This window comes from Phalaenopsis equestris, unplaced genomic scaffold, assembly GCF_001263595.1.
Source record: "Phalaenopsis equestris unplaced genomic scaffold, ASM126359v1 Scaffold000507, whole genome shotgun sequence".
Classification (NCBI taxonomy): domain Eukaryota; kingdom Viridiplantae; phylum Streptophyta; class Magnoliopsida; order Asparagales; family Orchidaceae; genus Phalaenopsis; species Phalaenopsis equestris.
The window spans coordinates 1,651,666-1,679,568 of record NW_018164947.1 but is presented as its reverse complement, the minus strand read 5'-3'; the positions used below and the strand labels follow the sequence as shown (position 1 = coordinate 1,679,568).

General features: G+C 33.5%; 1 protein-coding gene across 4 annotated transcripts in view; it reads left to right on the top strand.

Annotated features, from left to right (window-relative positions):
- LOC110028285 (something about silencing protein 10) overlaps positions 1–27,148 on the top strand; it is a 42,885-nt gene extending 15,737 nt beyond the window's left edge. For 3 of the 4 annotated variants that reach the window (XM_020730069.1, XM_020730070.1, XM_020730068.1), the window contains 9 exons: positions 9,636–9,815; positions 9,943–10,083; positions 10,385–10,459; positions 10,542–10,684; positions 10,811–10,937; positions 24,698–24,954; positions 26,235–26,295; positions 26,620–26,688; positions 26,788–27,147. In XM_020730069.1, the coding sequence (XP_020585728.1) occupies positions 9,636–9,815; positions 9,943–10,083; positions 10,385–10,459; positions 10,542–10,684; positions 10,811–10,937; positions 24,698–24,954; positions 26,235–26,295; positions 26,620–26,688; positions 26,788–26,919 (1,185 nt within the window). In that variant the 3' untranslated portion in view covers positions 26,920–27,147. Of the gene's footprint in view, positions 1–9,635; positions 9,816–9,942; positions 10,084–10,384; positions 10,460–10,541; positions 10,685–10,810; positions 10,938–24,697; positions 24,955–26,234; positions 26,296–26,619; positions 26,689–26,787 lie in introns of all 4 variants that reach the window. The other variant, XM_020730071.1, reaches the window with a different exon arrangement.
- Positions 27,149–27,903: the final 755 nt, after the last annotated feature.

Genomic DNA, 27,903 nt, shown 5'->3' with positions numbered 1-27,903 from the left:
TTTTAATATATTAGACAGTATATTTTTATAAAAAAAATATATATATATATATATATATATATATATTTGAAAGCCTAAAAATGCCAATATATTAAATAGAAAGAAAGATACATATACAATATGTGGGAGGGCCCAAGTATGGTATCCTGTCCACACAAAAAACCACAAATTGTTCCAAAACTAGAAAAAAATAGAAAAAAAAAAAACAGAAAAATACATTAGATACTAAAATAAAAAACCTAACAGTGCTGAAATACATAATATCAGGTGTCTAAAGAGTGACCCAATTTGGTCTTGGCTCTACCTCTGGTTCTAGGGTAGGAGCAAGCTAATAAGTTGATAAGATGATTGCCATTGCCAGTAGCAACCAATATATCATCTAATATGTTCCCGAGCTGGAGTCGGCATCCATTCTTCTTCTTCCTCCTGGAATAGACCTGCCATTCCTCATCCGAAGAATCAGTCTGATGGGGTGGTAAAACTGAAGTAGAAGGATTACCAACCGTATTACCCATAATTGGTTCTAGTATATGTTAAGTATGAGTTGTTTCGACACCGGATACTTCTTGAAGAAGTGTAGTTATGAGGCTCTCCTGATTATCAGTCTGAACACTATCATTTGTAGGTAATAGTAGGGTAGGTAATAGTCCATCAGTATTGTTTTTTATGGGATTTGAAGATGTCAGCATCACATCACTCGCAGTAACAGTAACAACAGTGTCATGGGGGGGTTCCTCAAGGGAAATAGACACCTCCTGTCTGGTGATATCCTCCCCAGGTGGAACTAAAATGTCTAGAGCAGTGGAGTTAGACCAATCCTTATTCATTTAAACCTTAGATTTCAAATTTGGATGAAACTTGTGACTGAAACTTGTGATGGATGAAACTTGTGACATTTATCAAGGACATGACCAAATATCTTACAGTGGGTACAATATGTGGGTCTGTGCTCCATGACGATTTGTTGCCAATAACCATTATGGGTTGTGCCAAACCAGACTTCAGTAACATCAGTTAAAGTAATTTCCCTTTCCACAAGTATTCTGACCACCGAGGATCTGGTTAGGTTGAAAGTAGACAGATCTAGTTTTAAAGGATCCCCAAGGATGACCCCAATAGAGTAGAGAACCTGATGGTGAAAAAAATGCAACTTGAGACCAGTTAAACTAAACCATACTGTTACAGTGGGAGTTTCATGATTTTGGTCGAAATCAGGAGATCACTTGAGTAGCTTCATAGGTTTACCAGCAATGTTAAGATGTTTTTTGGAGAAAATCCGAGTGTAGTCTTCAGGCACGGTTAACTGAATCAAAACATGTCTTCCATCCATGAGCTTCACTTTTCACTTTTCTGCTAATTTGAGGTCATCAAAATTTTTCCTGATAACATCCATAGGTGGGTTTCCCCACTGAAGTTTCCCAATGAGAGCAAACTTAAATTTGCCAGTCAGGGTTGAAATTTCTGACTCTGAGAAAAAGAGTGTTGTCTTCCCATTTTTCCTGCTTGCATTCTTAATAAAGGGACAGTCACCTGTACCATCACAATTCTACTTATAACTTGAAGGGAACACAACCACCGTCTCCACAACGTGGGCAAAGGAGGTTATATCAGGTTCACCCGAAGAAGAAGGAAGCTCCATCCAGAAGCTCTGCAAATCGGGCAGTGGGACAAAGAGGTAGGGGCGCTGCGCAGAAGACAGTAAACCGCAGACAGGAACTACAGATGAGCTCGACAGAGTCAAAAACTCAGTTCGACAAAGCAGTGCAGGAGGCCCGCGACAAGACAACGCCGCAGAAAGCCGCAGGTGCGAACTGTCGGGCACAGACGCGAACGACTGCTAGGTCATGTGGTTCCTTTGTACGGCTCGCCCGGCCCGCACACAGATATATATATGTGTGTGTGTGTGTGTGTGTGTGTGTGTGAAAGCCGCAGGTGCGAATTGTCGGGAGCAGACGCGGACGGTAGGGCACAGACGCAAACGGCTTTATCGTATGTTCCTGCACGTGATCCCTTTCCTTTTCTTCTTTGACACTCTGCTAGGGCATGTGGTTCCTTTGTACGACTCACCCGCACAGTGTGTGTGTCGCGTACTCAGATCAGTTGGTCGAACATCTATTTGTCAGTTGTAAGTCCCCTCTGGTCTGGGGTTCGATTCCCCCAGTGTGTAGGGTGTGATACTCGAATTATAGGCACATGAGGGATGACCGGGGCTCACATCATAGCCTCCAGCCATTCCTTATATATATATATCATTTGCGTTGAATAAGGTGCAACTGAGTCTGTTTAGGTCCTGCGTGCTAATAAAAGGGTCTGCTTTGATGCTAGCTTTTCATTGGAAGATGGTCATATGACATGATCTGATTTCTCTGTTACATTTTTATTAGAGGATGTGCGTTGACAACCAAGCAATTTATTTTTTGTTGCGGTCTCGTTATTATTGATTGTCAACTGAATTATTGAACTAATCAAATTGTTTCTTTATGCCATATCTCTTCTTTCGTTCAATCTTCTTCTACCTTCATGTTAGAAATAAGTACAAATACATTTTAAAAGAAGTCTGAAAGTTTTTTTTAATATAATATGTACGAGGGATTTACTTTAGAAAAGACATAATAAAGGAGGCACGTTCTACCAAATTGCCTTACCAACCAAAATGTATCCTTTTATTTCTTCTACCATTCAAGGAAATTTAGAAGTTTTTTTTGAGGATAAATTTTGTGCTTTCAGAGTGTTAATTGTTGCAGAAAGATTTAATAAAGGAGGCAAATGAAATTTTTTTTTTATGCAATATGAAGTCCTAGAAAAAGTACAGAAGTTTATGAGAATAGATTTGGTTGCATGTTGGGTGGATCTACTACTGTAGAAATTTTGGTTTTGAGACAATTAATATAGAACTATAATGAGCCGAAAAATCAACTTTATGTGGGTGATTGGCTACATGCAGGATTTAGTTTTAATATAATTTTGTAAATCAGGATTTATTAAATCCACCGATACCCGAGTTAACCCAAACTACATTAAGAAAAGAAAATATTATTACTAGAAGCAAATAGACAATTACAGTCAAATATACTTAAAATAGAAAATACAATACACACGACATACAAACTCGCGTTAGGGCGGATCCCAGGTGAAGTTGATGACGATTAGAGGGCTTGGTGTGGTAGTGGCAAGGTATAGAAGGGGTTTCTAGGTTGTGGATGAGGAGCGACAACGATTATGGGTGGCTGGAACAGCAGGGCAGCAGGGGTCGACAACCCAAACAGCAAGAGTTGGCTGTTTGGGACGGTTGGACAGCAAGAAAATTGCAAAGGGGAGGCGTTGCAGCAATGGCAGCAAGCTGAAATAAGGCTAAACAGCTGCCCGGGTGGCTGGAACAGCATCTGGATGGTTGTTTCCTGGCGGCGACAACGAGTAGGAATGACGGTGGCAGTGGCGGTGATGGTGTGTGATTGTTGGGCAATCAAAGGAGTTTTAGGGGCTGTGACAAGGAGGAGGATAGCAGGAAGGCGAGAGTAACTGCAGATAAATAGCAACAGGACTGCTGTTGGGACGACTACAACGAGTAGAAAGGCGTGGTAGCGAGGCGAGAGGGATGCGGGAAGAAGTAGGGAAAATAATCACCACCTGGAAATCAAGATATAGCCAAAGCACCACTTGGAACCCTAGGATACAGCTCTCGAAGGGAAGAAGATATGCGGCGGCTATCTCGGTACAAAAAGAAACAAAAAGCTGACTTTCAAACTCTACTACAACACATATATAAGGAAATACTAAAAAGTAAAGAAGAATAATAGGAATGAAAGTATAAGAAAGGAAAATGAGATTATTTAGTCCTTTCTCCCGCGATAGCTATTCTTGCGGTACTGTAGCAACTACAACACTGTAGGAATTGTGTGGTAAGCATCCACCTCCTTGCTGGATTTAAATCCATATTTAAGATGAATCGAAGGCAAAAACTTGGCCATGAATCCAAATTTTCTTAAATCCAAGAAACTTGGGTATCTTTTATGTTTGGATGTATTTCATAAATCCGACGATAAATCCAATTAATAGGCGCCACCAAACACCTCCTATATGATTTTTTTAATTTAAAATTTCAAAATATATATGTCAAAGATACACTGAAGCGATTAAATATTTTTCTATCTTTATTTTATTTTATTGATGTACTGTTAGTTTGTATCAAAAAGTTATGGGGTGCACAAACAACTTGTAATTATGTGTATTGTTTATGAAGATGCAAACGATGCTTAGAGTGAGGTGCCTTGATGTGTAGTTTTTTTATAGATGTCATATTTTTGATTGATGAATAATCCGTTAAAATAAAGAAAATATAGAATAATAGAAAAATGTTTGGAAGAGAAAGGTTTTAGAGTTAGTAAAATAAAGAATGTGTGTAGTTATGTAAGTTCTAGTAGGCTTTACTTGTGTGATATTATCAATCTATATTATTAGAAGCTAAAGTGATGTTTAGGTATGATATTTTTTGAAATATTTGGGATCTATCATACCGAGGAATATAAATATAATTAGTAGAGTTAATTTTGAGTGGGTAAAATAGAAAAAAATGCCTTGTTTGTGTTATACATTTAGAGGGTATTGTGGAAAATTTAATGTAGATTTTATAAATCATGATAAAGCTGACAATTTGGTATGGATTTGAGTGTTGGGTATTAAAGATTTTATTGATCTCTAAGGTGAGCATTATAAAAATGAGAATTTTACTATGAATATATGATAAAATTAATGATTAATTAATGAATAATTATATTAGTAGAACAATTACAATGATATCTTTTTTTTTTTTTTTTTAAATTACAATGATATCTTTTGAAGATAAGATAATTGAAAGTTGATATATGTGGTGTGGAATACAAAAGATGATAAAAAATGGTAAAAAATGCACCTATTAGACGAGCAAATAAAGTTAGTATCATAGGATTATAAATGATAAAGGTTGACTATATAGGATAATATGGATAGAAATTATTTGAAATAATATGCAAAAATAAAGTGTTACTCGTTGATGCGTCCAAGGTTTGAAATTGAGCAATCTTTTATTGAGATGTATTCTTTTTGTGAAACGAGACATGAGCTTTACAAGATTTTGAGGTATAAGCTTTATATATAAATCATTAAATTAATGAAATATATGAAATAATAAGTAACATATTAACAACGAAGTAAGGCACAAATGAAAGTAAGTCAAACTAAGAACATTAAAACTCATACAAAGCTACAGGCACTAAATATTAAGTCTGTCTCACTCCCAATTCAACATTAATAGTCTAAGATCATAATTTATGAATTGAGAAATCCCTTCCACACTTGGAATTATCATTGTAGTTAATTATTTTCTATTGTCAATCATCCTCAGTTATGCAAATTGCCCTCATCTTTACTTGTGTTGTTCTTGCTATTACTTCATCATAGGAGTCAAATATTGAGATCTTGCTTTTATAATTGTGATGGTTTAAATTCATTTCATTCTCCTCAAATTATTTGTTATATGATGACAGGCTGTTACTAAGTAATAGACCTTTATTATCCTTTTAATTTTTTTCTTTTAATGTTTATATTTTAATATCTTTTCATACTTAATGTAGACCAAGGAACTTATTCTCAAGGTAGTCAAACAGTTTTTTCTCTCAATGTGAGCTTAGTTATAAGTACTCCAATTTTGTTCACATCACGATGACAAGCATGTATGATCTATTATTTTGATTTCAAAACTTTGTAATTTTGGAGTGCCATCTCTGAATTAAATATACCACTATTGATTTAAAAGGAAATTATGATTAGCACTGTATATAAATTTAAAATTATTTATTTAGTAAATGTTAAAATTTATCAAGGAAAGTCAGTTGTAGTATATTTGGTTTGTTGTTATTTTAAGAATCCTTGTCTGTTTTTAAATGCTAAAAGTTGGAAATCAACTTTCACCCTCTATGTTGAGTAAACAATCAATCTATCCATACAATCATATAAACCAAATTTGATTTTTAGATTGGTGGATTTACTATTAACATATTGATATTGAGGATTTAGATAATATTTAGTGGTTTGGAAATATTGATATAGTTGAATCTCTTTTTCCTCATCCATAATTTCCCAATTTTTCATTGTAGTTGCACTCATCGCTCCCTGTCTTTTGTTATCTACTCATTTATCTTATCCATGCTTAATAAATGAAACTCATATCAAACTTTTTTCTTGACACCAACTATTTTTCAAATATCAATGATGAGTTTAGTAGTCATGATAGTGTAAGTTATAATTAACCAAAACATATCACTCAAAATAATCTTCCTTACTTTTTTACATTCAGGTTTTTGGTGCAAGTACAATTAAAGTACTATGCGGAGGTAAACGCAGCCTTCAAAAGTTTTTTTTGGTTGCTTTGTAAAGTACATTGTAACAAATCTGACTGCTGTGGGTCTAATAAGTTCTTTCTTAAAGGGCTCAGTTGTGATTGTAATTAAACTTTCTATTTCTTTTGCCTTTAGTCAAAACCTTCTTATGCTAAGGCAATGCCCCGATTTCTTCAAAAATTGAATCGGTGTTATATGCCGTCTCAACAATATGGTTTCTCATCGTCATCAATTTATTTCTTACTTATGAGCACATGCATTATCAGTAATTACTTTTACTACTATATACCCTCTAATCTCTTCTATAACTTCCTACCAATTTATCTGAAATACTTTTTTCATCATTCATCACTCACCTGATCCAATACTTTAATAAACTTTAAAACGACAGTGCTATAAGAGTTTTTTATTAGAATATTGATCAAGCTTATATTTTAAACATCCAACCAACCATTTGGTATGATTGTAACTCTAATTTGTTACCATGTTCTCTCGAATTTTCTTAATAATTATTGCATTAGTATTCAATTCCTCCAATTTCAGAGTCCCAAGCTCATAGAAGGAAGGAGGTTTAAGGCCTTTACCTTATGAACCTATATTATGAATTTTTTTGAATAAGATGTACAAGTTGTCACATTAAATAGCATTGCATTCTCAAAGAAAAGTCTTACAATATCCATATAGACACGCTTATGAGCGTCTCCTGCTTTTTGTGGAGACATTCAATGAGATACCATTGCACCATTATTCTTTTCATCCTCTGCTTTCATATTTATTATCTATAGGCTCCTAACATCTATATTGGAGAAGAGCACTCTTTGTCATTAGGCCCATTATCATGATCGCCTATTAACTCTATCATTAAATTATAATTGTGCTAAATGCTTTAATATGATCACTTTATTCAGATAAGCACGATCTACTGTAACTAAAAAATATATTCTCTTATTTTTTTTTAAAATCTTATGTAACCATTTTATTATAATAATTATATTGCCTAGTAATGTAAGTGTTCTCAATTCATGTAGTTTGTAGCTAATCAGTATACTTCCATGCTAGGTTTTTTCAATTTAATAGTAAATTCTTTTTAGAACATCTTATTCGAAAATAATCCCAAAATGAAAATTTCATTCAAAATATAGAAAATCTCATTCCAAATAAAGAATAAGCAAATGATCATAGAAAACAAAATATTCTAAATACAGAAAGAAATAAGTGTAAAGAACCCAAGTCAAGTAAAAAATGGTCCACCGTCAACAAGGCACAGTAGGTTCAGGTGCAGCTACAACAGTTCCAATGTGTATGGCCAGGTCGTGCGGTTCGTAAGGCTTGCATGCTCTCAATTTGCTTTAGACTAAAAAAATAGGCTTAATTTGACATATTAGTTTTATACATTAAAAGATTTAAATAACCTAAGCCCTTGTCGGCGTCTTACGCCTCCTTCAAATGGTGCTGAGTCACGCCTTACCCCCGCTGAGGCATACACCTCGGCCGGCACTCATGAGGCGCACACCTCATTGCTTTTTTGTGTGTACAGATGGCTGAGATGCTCCTCAAATTACACAGTTTTAAATTTTGGTTGCGCCCTCGATCACTAAACAAGATCCAATGAAACCTGAGGTTTCATAAAGCCGCTTTGAATGGTTGTGATAAAGCTAAGAATGATTTTATTACTGATGCAACATGCAGTTTGCATGCACTCTGAGGAAAGGGAGCTGTGAACTACATAAAATTTGAACGTGAATTTTTATTGGAAAGGTGTTGAAGTGGTTTCATGCAATGCAATGTTTGAAAATATGATGTGGGTGCTTAGATATGTGGTGGGTCGAGGAAGCTTGTAACCCCGAAATAAATTAAGGGCCATTTACATAAATACCACCCAGTTCTTATTTATTTACATATCTAACTCCCGAACTTTAATTTCTTACATTTATACCACCTAAGTTTTTCATATCACAAAAAATACCGTCATTTTAACTTTCAAAAGGTGAAATACACCTTGTCATGCGTAGGAAAGATGGAATGCATGTAATAATTGAAGTTTAGATGTTAGATATGTAAAAACATGAGCATGGATGGTTATGTATGTAAATTTTCCATAAATTAAATGACAGCAATAGTAAGAGAAGGGTTGGTGGTGTTAATTATTATTAACAATTCCTGACAAGCAGTTTCCCGAACTTTAAAAGGAAATTGGAGTGCATAGTAGTAGAACGAGACATTATCTCTTGTGCTTTTTTCATAAGTTTGCCAAGATATTAGATATAGATGATGACAAATGTTTAGCATCCTTTGAGTGGAAAAAGAACTAGAGGTAAAATATAAATTGAAGGTGTAGAACTCGTGATAAGAGGTAATAGTGTAAGTTATATAAAATTGTGTTCCAAAGCAGTTATATTTTTGCTTATTGTTGATAGCAGATTCTAAAATGTACCAAAACTTTTTGGAGCAATAGCAATAAGAGAAGACTCTAAGGACAGTAAATGTAGTTGACAGGCTGCTTTTTTTTTGTTTTGTTTGTTTGTTTGTTTGTTTGTTTGGTTCTATCTATATATATATATATATGCGTGTGTAGGTTGGGTCTCGTTATAAATGTAATGGATAAATATAACAAGGACAATATAATAGTGAGGTTGGGGAATTGCAAGGTGAATGTATGCAAAGATAGAGTGTTTGAGATTTATGCAATTTGCAAATGGAAGATGGTGCTTTTGTCATTACAAAGGTTTTTTCTGGATGTCCGGGATTAAATGAAACAGTACGAAACACTTTCATAGACGTACAGATTAGTTAGTTTAACAGTTTATCAAATCATTTTGAGCAATGGAAATTTAGTAATTTTTTTTTTTTTTTTATGTTTTTCTTATACCAACCGGTTTTTCTTTTATTTGTTACTTGCCACTTTTTTACAATGGGTAATTAACTTTTTTATGTATATATGTTGGACTTCCTTCTGCAGTGCTTTTATGTTTAACTATTTTTTTATGAGTGAGTCTTATTTGCATGCTTAGAGCTCCATGTTCCCCTCGTCTACATGTCAAGTTCAAAAGATTTTTATACTGTAGATCAGTCTATATTTTGTAAATATTGATTTATGCTTATGCCGGGACAAACTTTGTTTATAAAGCAATGATTTTTTTGGAGTTTTGTGATCAGTTTACAGGTAGGTTTACGTGTACTTAGCTGTTAAGTAAAGCTTTGTAATTCTGCTGTTCATTGTTCTTTTTCCATTTATTATTTTTTTAATTTTTTCTTAAGAAGGTTATTAAGGAAGAAAAAGATCAACGTAAAGGGATGGACTATTTGGAGCTTAAACAGGTTGTGCTCTTAATTTATTGCCAAACAATATGCTTTTATCTTCTCCTCAAGTCAGAGGGTCATCCTGTTCGAGATCATCCAGTGATTGCTCGGCTTGTGGAGATAAAAAATCTTTTGGAGAAGGTTAGTACTATAACTTCCTGCAAAATATTTACTCAGTTCTGTATTTATCAGGCCTATGTAGTTAACGTCTTTGTAGTTCTTTATTTCTCCCCCAAAAAAAGCTTTTTGATGTATATTTTACTGACAGATGAGTCAGATTAGTTCGAGATTCCCCTCACAATCTGGAGATGTTGACAGTCATACTTATTCCACAAATAAGTCTGATGAAGAGAATGTCTCATTGGAACTAGAACCTGATGTGGTAGATATGTCTGCTAAAGCATCAACAGTAACGTTTCTTTCTCTTCTACTTTCAAATTTAAGTGTAATTGACCGCTCCTCTTATAAGTTATTGTAATGTTGGGGCATTTACATGCGTACTACCCAATTCCTATGTATTTGCATATTTAACACCAAAACTTTCATTTTTACATTTATACCACCCAAATCTTTTATATCATATTAAAAATACCACCTTTTTAACTTTTAAGGTGCTACATATTTAAAAATTGAAGTTTAGGTGTTAGATATGTAAATACTTAAGAATTGAGTGGGATGTATGTAAATCTTCCTTTATTTTAATGTTTCAGGTCTCAGAGATTACTGGATTATTAAAGGATAGTTCTGTGGATGTTGACAGCAAAACGACTACCAAAAAGCTTCAGGTTTAGCGAAATGTTGAACTTGCTCGATTCAGTTTTTATTTTAATTTGGACGGCAAATTGTGATGATAACCGAACTTAACAGGATTCTCAACTAGATCTAAAAAGCATTCAGATGATGAAAATTAGGGAAAATCTTGAGTTGAAGTTGAAGCAGAAAGGTATATATACTCACATTCAGGGGAAGGTTGACAATTCTCTGAAGGATTTAACAAAGCCTATTAACGGGTATGTCTTTAACTATAAGGTTGGTTCTGCAGGATGTAAATTTACTCTTTCCTATATCTTAATGTACTGCACCCAGTTTTTGTTTTGATTTTTTTTCCTTCTGTGAATAATTCATTGTTTGAACAGGAACCATGTAATAAAAAAAGATTTTGATGTTGAGGTTACCCAAGCGAAACAGCATGGTCCAGATAATAGTCACCAGGGTGTAAACAAACTTGCACAAGCTGTTGTTAGTAAAGCACAGAAATGGAAGGTAGTTACTAAACAGCATGCATAAACTGACGTTAGTTTTTTTTTTCTGTTATTCTTATTTTGTCCTTTTAAAATTTCTTGTCTAATTGTGTTGAGTTTAGTAGGATATTCCGTTAATGTTTTATGAATGCTATTAGTATTTATTATATTTTTATTTTTCTGAGTATCTCTTAGCAATAAAAACAGAAAAAGAAAAGAAAAAACAAAAACCCATTGAAGCTTAATTTAGTATTGGTGTACTTAACTAGATTTCACTTGATGTTGGGTTAGGGCTTATTTTAATATGAATCAAGTCTTCTTATGAGTATACACTCTCACAATTACTTCTCAATCACTAGAGAACACAATTATATGATGATGTCACATAATCTTAAATTTAGGCTCATTTATAGTTAATATGGGGAATAGTTGTGGGAAGGAGTAAATTTGATCAAGGCCCGTGCTTCCATCATACCGACTACACTAATGAAGTCAGACTACTTGCATTTATTGTAACGTGCAGTAACCTTGTTTCGTCTTCTTTCATGTATCATTACTAGATCAAGATTGATGTTGATTCATTCACATGCGCAGGGCTTGTTGTCTATTAGATTTAGTGGTTTTGTGGTGTATAGCATGGTCACTATTAGCTCAAAGGTTTTAGAAATGAAAGACAAAGGCTTAGATGCATTGGAATTATCATCAATTGTTCATGAGTTAGTTTGACTAGAAAAAAATATGTTAGCCATATGTTTACTTTGGTTGGTTTAAATAGTTTAATACTAGGTGCAAAAATTAGTTCAATTTTCAAGGGCAAGATGGGTGGAATTACTTCATTGGATATTACCTAATAGCCATGATCAACTACTTATCAATGGCATGACATGGGAAATTTAACTTGATTGAAGTAAACTCCAGCCTGCCCCATTAATGGTGATTCTTAGGCATAGAAGATTTGGTTATATGTTTGGGCACTCTATAGTCTATAATAGACACGTGGCTCAGTTGGCCATCCTTAAGTATCGATCCCTTATTTAGACATGATTAAACCTCATTGTAGAGTATTCTATGTCGTTTCCATTGATCTTCTATTGATTGGATTTTTTAGTTAAGCTCAAGTTGAAAATTGCTCATCTTAAGGAAATGCCTTTGATGTGTAATATATTGTGGCCTACCTTAATGAGCGTGGGTTCACCCAAATTGACTAACTTTATGGTTGTTAGATTTACTCTATGATAGTCCAAATAAGGGTTTTATCTCATCAGTTGGCCCATTTAAATTGTGCTTGAAAAGTAGGGCTTATATTGTGATTTTTTTTTTGAACTTATCAATGAATATGATCTTGGGTTGGTATGTTAGTTTTCAAAAGCCAGAGCTCAACTGAGTTTTTTGGGCTTAATATTATAAACTTGCCCATATTTAACTGCCAGACTCAGTGTCCAATGAGTGTGAGTTGTGCCAAACTCAACTGATAGGCTCAGTAGTGTGGAAGTTGGTCTTAAGTTGTTATTTGGTGGGCTTAAATTATTGTTGTTATAAACTTGGATTTTTAATGTTGAGTTTACTATGTGTGATCTGGTAGAGACTCTATATGGTGGAGAATGACATGAATTTTGAGAGGCTAGGAGGTTCACTTTAACAACTATCATGGTGGGTTGCGACGTAATTATTGCAAGGAGGGAGAGGGGAGAGAAAGGAGATAGAGATTTTATACTTATATTGGTTGTTTCCTCTTTGGAATGATAATCAGTTTTTTTTTAATACATTGGGCAGGTTGTGGTAAGAACTTACGCATGTAGTGAGATTATTAGCGTCTATTCAAGAGGTTTTTTTATTTTTTTATTTGATTTTCTTTTTAATTTTGAACGTGATGGGTAGAAAACATGGTGAAGGGCTATGAGAAATATAAGTTGGGCAAGTCATAACTCATTGATGTGGCTACCATTTGAAGAAGACTGAGTTCATTCATGTGGGTGATGGTGCAATTTGATTATTTCAGGGATATCTGCAGGTATTAGGATCTACTCTTTTGTGGATGCAAATGCATGCTGTAGCTTATGGTAGTTATGTGGCTTTCAGGAGTTGGTTATAAATTTTTATTTGTAAATGCAGCAAAGTTTACAGGCTCGTGCACAATTCTCAGTTAACTATTACTGGAAATACTTTTGATGGGGATCTTCATGTTAATTGGTTTATATTTTTTTTTTTTATCTTGTAAAATTTATATTTTAGTATTTTTTAATATTCTTATGATTGTGCCTATGAGTAGGGTTTGGCTTTATCAGTCTATGATAGCTTTTGATTTGGAAAACTTTTGTTTAGTTTGATTTATACCTGGGACCCTGTTTTTATAAAGGAAAAGTGGTAATAGGGGCTGCTCCTATTGAATTCCACGAGATTTTAATGAGTGGTTTTCTCTTTACGGATTTAAATTAAATAAACTATGTTGATGATGGAGTTATTTATCTTGTAGTACTGAACATTATTGAATTATCTAATTTTGAAAGTACATAATTTTCTTAAAGTGGAGCCTCGGAAGGATAAGTTTTGATCCAAATTTTAATGGGTATCACCTCTTACGGTGTTATGTGGTTTCGTCTAACTGGGGTGTTTATGCGCTTCCTATTGCTTGAATGCAATAACTTCATTTTTTTTTGGGAAATTTACACATGCAGCACACAATTCTGATGTTCTCACATATCTCACACCTAAACTTTCAAATTTACATAAATGACACTTTGTTGCTTTAACCTATGCATGAAAAAGTGTATTTCACTTTTAAAAAGTGGTAATAGTGCTATATTTGGTGTGATATTAAAGATTTCAGTGCGATGTGTTTAAACATGAATGTTTAGTGTGAGATATGTAAATACCAAGGTTTTGAAAACCGGACCGAATATTGAACCAGTAAAGGAAGAGGTTCAAGGTTCAAAGGTTGAACCAGGGGTTCAACCGGATGAAATAATAAATAATAAATTTATTTAAAAACAACATAAATTATGTAATAATAATATAATTTATTCTTGAAGAAGTTTGTTACAATGAAAAATATGCATGTCCCACATCTCAAATAAAATAACACATAAAATAATAATAATAATTTATTTAGGAAAATATTAATCACAAAATAAAATTTCAATATTAATATCTTAATCTTATCTTCTTTAAGAAATTTATTTTTTGATTTTTAGTATATACTAAAAATGATATATTATTGAGAGTATTTCATGAAAAAAAATTTGTATGAATTTAATTAATTACAAAATTATTTTTTTTGTTTTATATATTAAATTGATTAATTATATAGTACAACAATAACAAGTTGTTATCTCACTAAGTGGGTTGGCTATATGGATCCTATTTTTTCATTTCGTTCTATTCATTTAATTCTAATAAATTAAGATCATTTTTTATACAATATGCCCAAGTATTTCTAGGTCTACCTCTGCCTTTCTCAACATAAGTTGAATCTAAAACATTTACTCTCCTATCCAGATCATCAATTAGTTGATGTTTAATGTGACCAAATCATCTAAAAGGACTCTCTCTAATTTTGTCCGCCATTAGAGCTACACCAACCCCCCATCACAAATATAATCATTTTGCATTTTGTCTCTGTGTGAAGCCAGCACCCACCTAAGCATTCTCATATCAACGACACTAAACTTAGTTTTATGCTTCTCTTTTAAAGGCAAATATTCAACGCCATAGAGCATTGCAGGTCTCACCACCATCTTATAAAATTTTCATTTCAATCTAAGCATTACTTTTCTATCTCACAATAGGGCCTAATCATTCCTCCATTTGAACCAACTAACTTGAATTCTACGAATAATATCCCCATCTATATCACCATCACTTTGAACAATAGAACTGAGATTTCTAAAACGTTTACACCTTTTAATAATTTGATCACCCATAGTTGATCACCCATAGTTACAACTCTGTCACTAGAGCTAATACTACTAAAATTATTTTCCATGTATTCGTTCATAGTTCAACTCAAATGAAGGCCTTTAGACTCCAATGTAGACCTCCATAGTTCAAGTTTTTCTTGAGTTTTTTCTCTAGTCTTATCTACAAGAAGGATATCTTCATCGAGAAGCATACACCAAGGTACATCTTCCTGTAAATGTCTATTAAGAGCATCCATAACTAAAGCAAAAGGGTATGAGCTTAAAGCCGATCCCTGATGTAATCCAACTGAAGTAGGAAAATACTTGGTCAATCCTACTTGGTCAATCCTCCTGTTTATCATCCTCTGTTTGAACAGAAGTAACTGCTCTAGTATACATATCTTTAATGACTTGATTATGTCATATCAACACCTTTCTTCTCTGGAACTCTCCAAAGGATATCTTTTGGAAGCTTATCGTAATCTTTTGCTAAATCAATAAAAATCATTTGTAGATCCTCTTTATTCTCTTTGTACTTCTTCATCAGACCTCTCAATAAATGTATAGCTTCCATGGTAGACCCGCACTACATAGATCCAAACTGATTATGAGAAATATTTGTAATACGTCTTAACCTATGTTAAATTACTCTCCCATAATTTTAAAGTATAGCACATCAAATTAATTTTTTTATAATTTGCACACTCTTGTGCATCCTTTTTATTCCTAAAAATGGTGATCAAAATACTCTTCCTCCACATCTCGGGCATCTTTTTAGTTTTTAAAATAATATTAAAGGAGTTTAGTAAGTCAAGAAATTCCCAAATCTCATAAATATTTCCACACCTCAATTGAGATATCATCAGGTCCTACAGACTTTCCACTCTTGGTTTTCTTTATAGCATCAATTTCTTTTTCACTAATGCGATGGTAAAAATAGAACATTTTATTATTATTATTAATGATATTAAGGTTACCAAGGTCTTTATTATTATTATTAATGATATTAAGGTTACCAAGGTCAATCATATTTTCAAAAACTTCATTAAAAAATTTATCAAAATAACTCATTAACCTATGTTAAAATCTTTTTCTAAGAAAAATACATTTTGATTTTCATCTGTAATACTATTTACTTGAGTTAAATCTTTACTTTTCCTTACTCTTTATTTGACTTATTTATACATATATTTTTTTACCATTTTTAGTACCTAATTTATTATAAAGACAACTAAAATATAATTTTTAGCATTGCAGATTGTTCTCTTAGACTCCTTACGGGACATTTTTTATTTTTCCCACTTCTCTAAGCTTTTCATTTAAATAAATATTTATGACATAACTTCATATATTTTATCTTTTCTTGTACATTATTATTCTACCATTAATTATTTTTATTTATAGAAAATTTTTCTTTTGATTCTCCAAGTACATATTTTGCTATTTGTTTAATATTGTTTGTTATTTTATTTCACAAAAAAATTGCTTCTTCATAAACATCCCCGATCGTGAAATCTTGGAGTTTACTCATAAAAATAATTTTATTTGTGTCATTTAGGTTCCCCTATCTAATTCTATGACAATGATTCCTAGTATTCTTTATTTTACTACTCGATTTCACTACTCGTCATCTTAAAATCCAGAATTAATAATCGATGTTGAGTACTTAATTACTCTCTTGGAATGACCCTACAATCTTTACATTCTCGATAATCTCTTCTTCTCATAAGAAAATAATCAATTTGTGTTTTACTAAATTCATTCTTAGAAGTAATAATAAGCTCATCTCTTTTCTTGAATAAAGTATTAACAATAACAAAATCATACGCTTAAGCAAAATGTAATATGACTACCTTCATTAATCACTCTAAAATCGTAGCCACCATGAATATTTCTAAAATCTTCTACGACTCTATTTACATGTTCATTTAAATCTCATCCAATAAAAATTCTTTCTTTAAGAGGTATCATTTGTATTAAGTCTTTTAAGTTATTCCAAAATTTTTCTTTAGAACATATATCTAAACCTACTTGAGGAGCATAAACACTTATAATAATAAAAATCTTAGTATCAACAATAATTTTAAGGCTATAATTCTATCTCAAATTCTATTAATTTTTTTAACATTAATTTTCAAACTTTTATCTATAATTACACCTACACTATTTTTAGTGTTACTATTACTTGAATACCAAAGTTTAAAATCTAAGTTATTAATCTCCTTAGTCTTTTTTCCAACTCATTTAGTTTTTTGAATACATGAGATATTTATCTTTCTATGAATCATAATATAAACTAATTTCATTAATTTACATGTGAGAGTACCTATATTACAAGATTCTATCCTAATATTAGTTTCATGGACTAATTTCTTTACCCACATCTGTATGTAATATAAGAACATTTGCTTGTTTGACACTACATCCGGGCGCTGGTGTAGTGGCCCTTGCACGCTTTTCACTGTGTTACAACCATACGTGTCATTTCTAGGGGGACGTCCTAATATTTACACAATAAACAAAATGGTTATGTCATGATTTTTCTACAAATTTTACGCTGACCGTCGATTGCCTAACGCAACCCTCCACTTTTTGCATCTGGGGCTTGGGACCCGACATGGCAGTGCTATAATTATATATTAATCATTTTGATTAAATTTTTTATTCCATTATGTAAATCAATATATCAAATTTAATAATGTATAAGTTTAACGTGTATTATTTGTAACTCTAACTAAATTTTTTTTTTATCATGCTTTCATTACTTTTAATCCCACATCTCAACGATGTATTCACTAGTTGTTTTTTAAAAGAAAGGTGTAGAAAGTAGAAATAAATTGAAATAATTCCATTAAGTTGGACATGTTTTTGGATAGGTGGGCCCATGATATTAAATAATATGTTTATTTTATTGTTATGTTGGTCCTTAGTCCTTACAACTTAGCAACAAAAAATTGGTTTGGACCCCACACAAAATTTCAAACGCAACAAGCTCCTTTACCTTTTATAGTTTAGTCTCACATCCTTAAATTTTTAGTTGCATTTTTCTTTTCTATTGAAAGGCATGTGAGTATGGGATAACTACAACAATAATTTATGGGCCTTCCATTTTAGGTTAAATTGCGAAAATTTTGCATAAAAATGCAGGAGCGGGCGGTTTATTGAAACCGCAAGGTTGAACCACTGGTTTAGGGTCCAATGTAGGGATAGTTTTTAACTCGCTTGGAACCGGACCACCGGCCAATTTAGTCTGGTTTTTTAAACTATGGTAAACACATAAGAATTGTGTCCTATATAAATGCCCCCTTTTTTTTTTGTTTTGCCATGCCTTTACCTTTTTTTGACATTCTATGCGTATTTAAGATAGCTCTTTTTGGTGAACCGAATGTTAATCAAACCAATTACAGATCGGCTGGCCTAGGGATCTTTATGATTATATTTGTAATCTTAGGCATGCATATTTAGTTTTGGAATTCACAAGATTTTAATTTTTCTCCATTTTATTTATTTTGATTCTTAGGATATTTATTGCTATCTAGATATTCCATCACTTGCTGATTTATATTGTTTAAATTTCTCATTTATATCTTTGGATTCAATCAATGGTTGCATTATCTTTTTTATTCAATTTCTTTTATTTCAGGTTTACACTTAAAGATGGGTTTTGTTTAATTAGAGTATTATTTGATCTTTGAATTCTTAATTTTGTATGATGTACATTCATTGGATCATTTTAATTGTATTATGAATCTTTGAGCGTTCGTCAACTTTTGGCTTACATTGGCCTATAATTTACTACACCTTGAAATGCTTTTAGTTAAGCATGACTTTCTCTTTGCTTGGCTCTGTAAAAGAAAAGCTAGAACAATTTCCAACATTTCAAACCTCAAAATCTTCATTCTTTATAACTGCAAGTCTATTCAACTCCCGAAGTTCTACCTTTTTGTGTCATGCTAATTATTGGATATTAAATTACTGCGATATCATAGGGCTTATTTGCTATTTGTTTTTATTTTCTTTTGTTTTTTAAAAAATATTTTTTTAGTGTTATACACACACACATATATGTATATGTATATAAATATATTTTTTATGAAAAGCCCAAGAGCTGATTTTATTGAAATAGAAAGGATACATAAATATTGTATGAGAGGGCCCAATAGAGTCACCCTACCCATATAGTAATACCTCGACAAGAAGATACAGATGGACTCAATAAAAATGTAAAACAAATTTAAAATATGCAGAAAACATGTAGCTAAGGACGAGTCAGTTTAGTCCTGCCTCTCCTTCTAATTTTAGGAGCGAAGCCAGATAACAAACTTTGAAGAGTCGTGTCATTGTTAGGAGTACCCAAAGTATCATCCATTAAGTTTTCAAGTTGGAGTGTGCCCCCATCCTTCTTCTTCCGCCGAGAAGTGTAAACCTGTCATTCTTCATCTGAAGACTGGCTCATGTGATCTTCGGTCTGATTAGATGTTAGAATCACAGTAAAAGGAAAGACAATCGTTGTCACAACGATAGGTTCCAGTGTATTTGAAGTGTGAATTGTCACATCTGCACCTGATGCTTCCTGAAAATAAGTTGTGGGGCTATCTGAATAGGAGCTGCGGGACTATCCTGATTTTCAAATCGAACATTATCTGTTGTAGTATGGTCAAGAGAAGAGATTTCAGGGGCAGACACCAACTCCTGTCTTGTGGTGATTCCCTCATCAGGTTGGTTGTCATCAGGTTGTTGGGAGCGCCTTCAGGCACATGGGGTGCACTAATAACATGTTCCTGCTTTTGACTTTTGGTTCTCAACTGTGGATGCAATCTGAAACATTTCTCCTTTGAGTGTCCAAACATCTTGCAGTGCCTGCAGTAGTAATGTTTTTGTTTCATAATGATTTTTTGTCAATAATCATTGTGAGCAAAGTCAAGTCAGACTTCTTCTACATCTGGTAGTGTAAATTTCTTTAATCAAAATCCTTACAATAGAGGGTCTTGAGAAATGAACTGTAGGTAAGTCTACCTGCAAAGGTTTTCCAAGAATAGTCCCAATTGCATATAAGATAGGTAGGTCAAAAAATTAAAGTTTGAGTTCAGGTAATGAGAACCAGATAAGCGTAATTGGGGGTTCTTGACTGAGATTAAAATTAGGGGTCCATTTGAGCAATTTCATATGTTTGCCCTCGATTGTGATGAATTTCTTTGAGAAGATCATCGTGTAATTTTCTTCTATGCTCAGTTGTATGATAACATGTCTTCCGTCGAAATGACCCACATGTCAATCCCTAACCAGTTTGAAATCTTCAAAAACTTTTCTTTTAATTTTCATCTTAGGGCAACCTAATTGTAACTTTCCAATTAGTGTAAATTTATATTTTCCTGCACGAGTTGAAATTTCCGCTCAGAGAAAAAAATTGCTGGTTTGCTCGTTTTTTTCTCTACTTTTTTAATGAAATTGCAATCTCCATTTTCTGCAAATGGTACATTTGCGGGAATACCAGACTATCTGCGAGGCGGAAAGGGGAGCCGCGCTTGTGAACCACTATAGCATAGGAGAAATTGGCGGGATTATCACCGGCGACGGCGGCAACATAGGAAGATGCTGAGGCTATTAGGTGCTTCACACAAGCACTACAGCAATTGACTGCCGCCTAAGAAACGATACGCGAGGAGTCCAGAAGGTCGAGCAGAAAACTGTGGCAGAATAATCGAGCGGCCTTGACGAAGTAGACGAGGAGCTCGAGGGAACCTGCAACTCGAAGTGGGCCGCGAAAAAAAGCCGTAGATGACGAGTAGGCTCGAAGCAGACAAGCAGACGACACAGCGCAGGCTCGAAGACGCAGCAGACGAGCTAGCTCGACGACGCGAGCTCCTCCGCCAGCCAGAGCCGTTGACGAAGCAGAAAGGATCGAAACGAGCGAAAGAAAGTAGAAGTCTGTTTTGGGCTAGGGTACGCCATGAGCGGAAATCCTAGCAGAACTAAAAGGAAGACCCATGTGTGTGTGTTATATATAACACCCCTATTCTTGCAGTTTCTCACTGTGCTGTAGGTTGGCACTAGCTGCTGTAATGGCCTCAGGAATTTCCTATGTCGCCACTCTTGCCAGTGATAACCCCGCCAAACCCTACTGCGGTTCTAACGAGATTGAGACTATCCTTGGGACTATCTATCTTGTTCTCATTACCTGAATTCAAGCTTCATTCTTTGACCTACCTATCTTATATGCAATTGAGACTATCATTGGAAAACCTTTGCAGGTAGACTTATATACAGTTCATTCCTCAATGTCCTTTATTGTAAGGATTTTGATTAAACGAGATATTATACTACCAGATGTAGAAGAAGTATGATTTGGATCTGCTCACAATGGTTATTGACAAAAAATCATTATGAAACAAAAACCATACTACTGCAAGCACTGCAAGATATTTGGACACCCGCAGGAGAAATGCTTCAGATTGCACCCACAATTGAGAACCAATAATCAAAAGCATAGACACACTATTAGCGCACCTCATGTGTCTGAACGCTCTCCCAGCAAACCTGATGACCAACTGACAACCAACCTGAGGAGGAAATCACCACAAGACAGGAGTTGGTGTCTGCCCCTGAGATCCCTTCTCTTGACCATACTACAACAAATAATGTTCGAACTGAAAATCAGAATAGTCCCACAGCTCCTGTTCGCTCCTGTTCGGGAAGCATCAGGTGCAGAGGTAACAATTCACACTTCACATACATTGGAACCTGTCCCGGTGGCAACGACTGTCTTTCTTCCTACTACGATTCTAACATCAAATTAGATCGAGGATCACATGAGTCAATCTTCAGATGAAGAATGACAAGTTTACACTTCTCGGCGGAAGAAGAAAGTTGGGGGCACACTTCAACTTGAAAACTTAATGGATGATACTTTGGTGACTCCTGAGAATGACACGACTCTTCAAAGTTTGTTATCTGGTTCCGCTCCTAAAACTAGAGGAAGAGGCAGAATTAAACTGACTCGTCCCTAGCTACTTTTTTTCTGCATGTTTTGAATTTGTTTTACATTTTATTGAGTCTATCTGTATTTTTTTGTTGGGATATTACTGTACTTGTATTGTATGGGTAGGGTGCCTCATTTGGGCTCTTCTCATACAACATTTATGTATCATTTTCTGTTTCAATTATATATTAAAAATAAATTAGCATGTTTTTTGAAAACTCTCAGATCCATTTTTTGGTGTTTTTGACTATTTTTAAAAATAACGACACTTCATTAAATATCCAAAAGAAGTATGTTTTTAATTAAAATATAAACAAGTTAAAATAAATAAAATAAAATATAAAAAACAAAAAAATAATAAAAAAAAAAGATCCCAAACTGACCCTTAAGGGAAACGCATTTCTATGAATTCCTCCATGCAGGATCAAAGCAGACTTGTGCACTCTGTTTGAAATGTTGTTTTATAAAAGCAGTCAAGTATAACAGTGAGATTATGACACTCCATTGTCCTATTTTATACTAAAATTTTTTCTTTTTGATTTATGGGTTTGTTTTTTTAATGCTGTTAGCATTGTTTATTTTTTTGTTTAAAATTCTATCTCCATTGTCAAGTTTGTGTCTGAAGTCCTGTTTCCAGTATTTCTTTTTCGTATGTGTAAGGCTCAAATTTATATGCCTGCTAGTTTTTCATGGGGTCGTGGGCCGTGGCTCCATTTTTTAATGGACCATGCAATTTTGAGTCGCTGAGAGCCATTACCAAGCAGGCACCAAGTATTTGGCCATGGTTTAACCGCTGCATCGCTTGAGGCCAAAAAGTTTCAAGAAATTTAAATGAGAATATTTATTGTTGAAGAGCAAGGATCAAAATTTGGTGTCATATTATTTCTTGAAGTGACTGGCATCTCTCTTGACGGATGAGAAGAATCCAATTTGTACGGAAGGGGCTTCTTGGGAGGGTTGGCCTACCCTTCTTACTGAGCATCAGTGATTTACCACGTTTAGGTACAGTTCTATTGTGCAAATGAAGCTTGATAGAGGTGTAAATGATTCATGTCGAGCTTGAGCTACCCTCAGCTTGATTATTTAATCGAGATCGAGCTTGAGCTCAAACTTAAGTTTACGAGTTTGAGAAAACTCACTAGCTGGTTTTTCTGTTATGAAAGAAAGGTAATAATATTAATTCAAGTTAGTATTATAATAAAATGACAAATAAAATGATTTATTGGAGTCAAATAATAGATAATTATTTGTTATAAAATGTTAAATAATTTTTTTTACTTTTATTATATTTTGAGTATACTTTATATTAATATATTTTTAAACCAGCTAACGAGTAGAGTCTAGGTTAGCTTGAGCTTAGCTCTTTAGCTCATTGAACTCAACTCAGGAGCCACTTATTGAGACCAGCTCAAACTAGCTTAGCTTAGTTACACCCCTCGTTCGTGATGGAAGTATTTTCATTGTTTTATAGATTGTCAGGTTTAATTCATTATTGATCATTGCATGTCCCAAGTTTTGCCTGCATAAAGTCTCATGACATGAAATTTTTCTCTTGATCTTATATTTTGATACTACAGCAACAACAACATTAAAGATATATATACTAAAGCTATTACTTGTGTTCGAACTGAATGAGGATTGACCAAATTTTTTCTTATTTCTGTTGGATTACATTAGGGATCGACTTTAAGCCCATATATTTTTGCTTTAGTTATGGATGGTCTTACTGGACATTTACAGGAGAATGTATCTTGGTGTATGTTTTTTTGCTGCTGATGTCCTTCTCATGGATAAGACGAGAGAAAAAACCCAGGAAAAATTTGATTTATGGAAGTCTACATTGGAGTCTGAAGGCCTTCATTTGAGTAGAACTAAAACTGAATACATGGAATGTAATTTTAGAGTAGTAGCTTTCGTGACGGCTTTCATGACGGAAGTGTAACTTTTGGTGATCAAATTATTAAAAGGTGTGAACAATTTAGATATCTCAGGTATGTTTTTCAAGGCGGTTGTGATATAGATGGGGATGTTAACAGTAGAATTCAAGTTGGTTGGTTGAAGTGGAGGAATGCTTCGAGCCTTTTACGTGATAGAAAAGTACCGCTTAGACTGAAAGGAAAATTTTATAAGATGGTGGTGAGACTTGCAATGCTCCATGGCACTGAATGTTGGCCTTTTAAAGAGAAGCATAATATTAAGTTAAGTGTTGTCGAGATGAGAATGATTAGGTGGATGAGTGGCTTTACACTTAGAGATTTAGAGACAAAATGCGAAATGAATGTATCTGTGATAGGGTTGGTGTAGCTCCAGTGATGGACAAAATTAGAGAGAGTCGTCTTAGATGGTTTGGTCACATTAAACGTGATGATCCGATTAGGAGAGTAGATGTTTTACATTCAACTTATGTTAAGAACGGCGGTGGTAGACCTAGGAAGACTTGGGCTTATTCTATAAAAAATGATCTTAATTTATTAGAATTAAATGAAAATAGGACGCAATGGAGAAAAAAGATTCATGTAGCCGATCCCAAGTAATGGGATTAAGGTATTGTTGTTGTTGTTGATCTTATATTTTAATATTATTGTAAATTTATACACTTGCGTGTTTGGGCTTGTGTATTTTCAGATTTTCAGTTCATCACATTTAGCGCTTTCTTTACTTACTCTGCAGAGGAATGGTGAGTTGAATAGCTAAAACCAAATCCAATCTACTTTCCCTTGTTTTTGTTGGTTATGTGTATTTGATAAATTCACAGATATTTGTCATTTCAAAGTGTTGCAGCACAAGCTTATATAGTTTATTTGTTCAAGTAGCGTCAGAATAAACAAATTATTAGCCATAAACAATGTCTAATTTTTATATACTTTGAAGCTTCCCTAAGATGACATTTTTATCTTATGTTTCAAGGTTATTTCTGGTGATGATGATTTGCCAAAGAGGGATGATATTGCAGAAAGGCGTAGAAAGCACGAGCTCAGAGTTCTCGCCAGGGCTGGGGTGACATCAATGGATGATGGCGACGAAGCTTATGATGACCCTGGTATAAATACTGTTGGCACTGATCTCCAAGAAAATGAAGAATTAGATTCTGAAGATGAATTCTATAGAAAAGTCAAGAAACAAAGGGCTGAAAAGCTTACTGCTAAAGCAGAACTTTATTCAAGGTAAGCACCCTTTCTGAAAAAAGTAAGAATCCAGTTTGAGTGATTCAACCTCAATTTGAAATTGAAGATTCGAATTTTCACTTTATTTTTTAACAACATATTGAGTTTTATTTGAAATTTGATTCAAGCAATATCTATTATTTTATAGAAGTATTTTTAAAACTTTAGTTGAATTTAACATATATTGTTTCTTGTTATTTATGTATATATGAATTACCTAGTGCCATACACACATGTTTTTATATACATATTTGTTGAGTCAATTAAAATTTAAGCAAATTTCTACTCATCAAACACAATTATTTTTCATCTCTCTTGAAGCATCACAAGAATCTTGTCCCGAAAATTTTTTGGGATTTTTTGTTTGTATATTACTAAATTTACATAAAATTTTAGGCATTCAACTCTGTTCATAAACCTCTTGCAGTCTAGAAGAACAGTCCATTTAATGCTTTTAAAAATAATAAATTGTTATGAAAACTATGGGTTTCTTATTTCACTTGTAGATCAAAACGTAAAACAATTTTAATGGATAAAAATTTAGTTAGTTCTTCTAGGAGAAGCACACAATTCTTATGTATTTACAAATGTCACACATAAAATGTAATGTTTACACACATACCATTCAAATCTTTAATATCATATAAAAAATAACACTATTACCCCTTTTTAAAGTGAAATACACCTGGTCATGCATAGGATTATAACACCAAAGTGATTTTTTATGTAGGCGTGAGATATGTAAATATACATAAGAATTGAGATAAATGTGAAAGTTTAGGCGTGAGATATGTAAATATACATAAGAATTGAGTGCTACGTATGTAAATTTCCATAAAAATAGAATGTTTAAATATTTAGGTTTTTATTATATTTGTTTTCTTACTCACTCTAAATGAATGGTAATGTGAAGCAAATTTATAGAATAAGCACGATTAATTGTATCATCCTTATTTTATAGCACATGTACTTATACACAATAAAATCTGCTAATAATTTTAGCTCTATTGTAAATCAATATTAATCATAGTATTACAATGATAGCATTTTGCTTTGCGATTAATTTTGACTGCAGTAATTCTTAATTTCATTACTAGTACATTGTTAAAGGTTGCCAGAGAGTGCTATATTAGTAAGATTTAAATCTTTAGGACGGCATACCAGTAACTATAAAGAAATTGAGTGGTATTCCAATAAATATGAAGCCTCTAGTGCCATATGTGTCAAGATCAGCCCTTGGATGAGTTTATTTATTTCTCTACTTCCTACATTATCTACAGAGCTCACGCCACGCCAACGGCGGAGCCTGAAGCTGATGGAAAACGCCAAATCACTCGTCAGGTCAGTTTTTATTTTTACAGGAATTTGCATGCATACCACCCAGTTCTTATATATTTACATATCCACCACCAAAGATTTACTACATTTATTCAAAAATACCACTATTTTAACTTAAAAATGTAATATACATTTTCATGCATGTGTAAGCGGGCATGCATGTAAAAATTGAAGCTTTCCGTGTTAGATGTGTAAATTCATAGGAATTGACCGGTATGTATGTAAATTCTACTCCTTTCTATCATCTTGATCAAGTTTGAATGAAAGGAAATGAATTATATCATCTTTATACCAAGATTGTTTTACCTTTTCCATCAAAATTTCCAGATAGAAAAGAATAGAGGTCTCACTCGCAACAGGAAGAAGCTCACCAAGAATCCACGGAAGAAATACAAGGTAAGCATGACAAGCATTTCTAGTTTTAACTTTAAATGTCAGGTGGATTAAATAATAATAATAATAATAATAATTGTCTTTTATTATGATTTTGATCAGATCAAGCACCAGAAGGCTGTTGTTCGCAGGAAGGGGCAGGTACGAGACATCCGAAAGCCCAGCGGTCCTTACGGCGGCGAAGCTACCGGAATCAACACTAATGTTAGCCGCAGCATCAGGTTTAAAAGCTAAACCACACGCTGATTTCATTTTGCTTTTTAAGCCAGGCTTCAGATTTTGTTTTTCCTTTATTGCTGATTTGTGCTGAACGGCTGAGCAGCTTTGTTGGTGGTGGTCGTTTGATTTGTTTTAGAATTTATTATCATAATGTCAATGTAAATCAACCGATTTAAGTTATTTATTTATTAATCTGTTCGTTGAAAGTTTTGTTCGGATTGCATGATGGTCTTGGGGCTCATTTGCTTGTTAGCTGTAGGGCTGTCAAAACGCTCGTTGTTCGCGAATAGCTTGTGTTTGGCTCGTTAATTTCGTTCGATAAGTTAACGAACCGAACACAAACTAAGATGTGTTCATTCGTGTTCGGCTCGTTTTGGCTCGAAATACTATTCATCATGTTTATATATATATTAAGTAGTATTTTAAAAAAATCTAATTGACTACAATGCTATAAAGATTTATAGTCAATTAAAATATTGATTAAGAAAATAGAATAAAAATTATTAAATTAGATTCAAATAATGTTTTAATATAAATAATAATTTTTAAATCTTGTTCAAACCCTTATTGTCTTATGACTACATGATTAGGGTTATTAAAAGGACTTTTTGTTCATGAACATCTCGTGTTCGGCTCGTTATGCAAACGAGCCGAACACGAACATATTTTTTGAGCTCAAAATATAAACGAGCCAAACACGAGCTGAGCATGGCTTGCTCACCCTTAGTTAGCTGATTGAATGGATATATTTGTTAATTAATATTTTTGTTTTTATTCATTTTGTGAAAATTGTGGGAGGGGGTCACATTTTAAAATGTTTTTTGGGGCAAGTTGCCAAATGGACTCTGTTGCAGGATGGAGTGGTTTTTTATCAAATACTTTGTTTTTGTAAAGCTCAAATACAAAGTAAGCCTTTAGGCATTTTTTTTTAATTTATTTTTGTTTGTTTTTTTCCTGGGAAGATTTACATTCATATCACTCATTTCTCATGTATTTTCA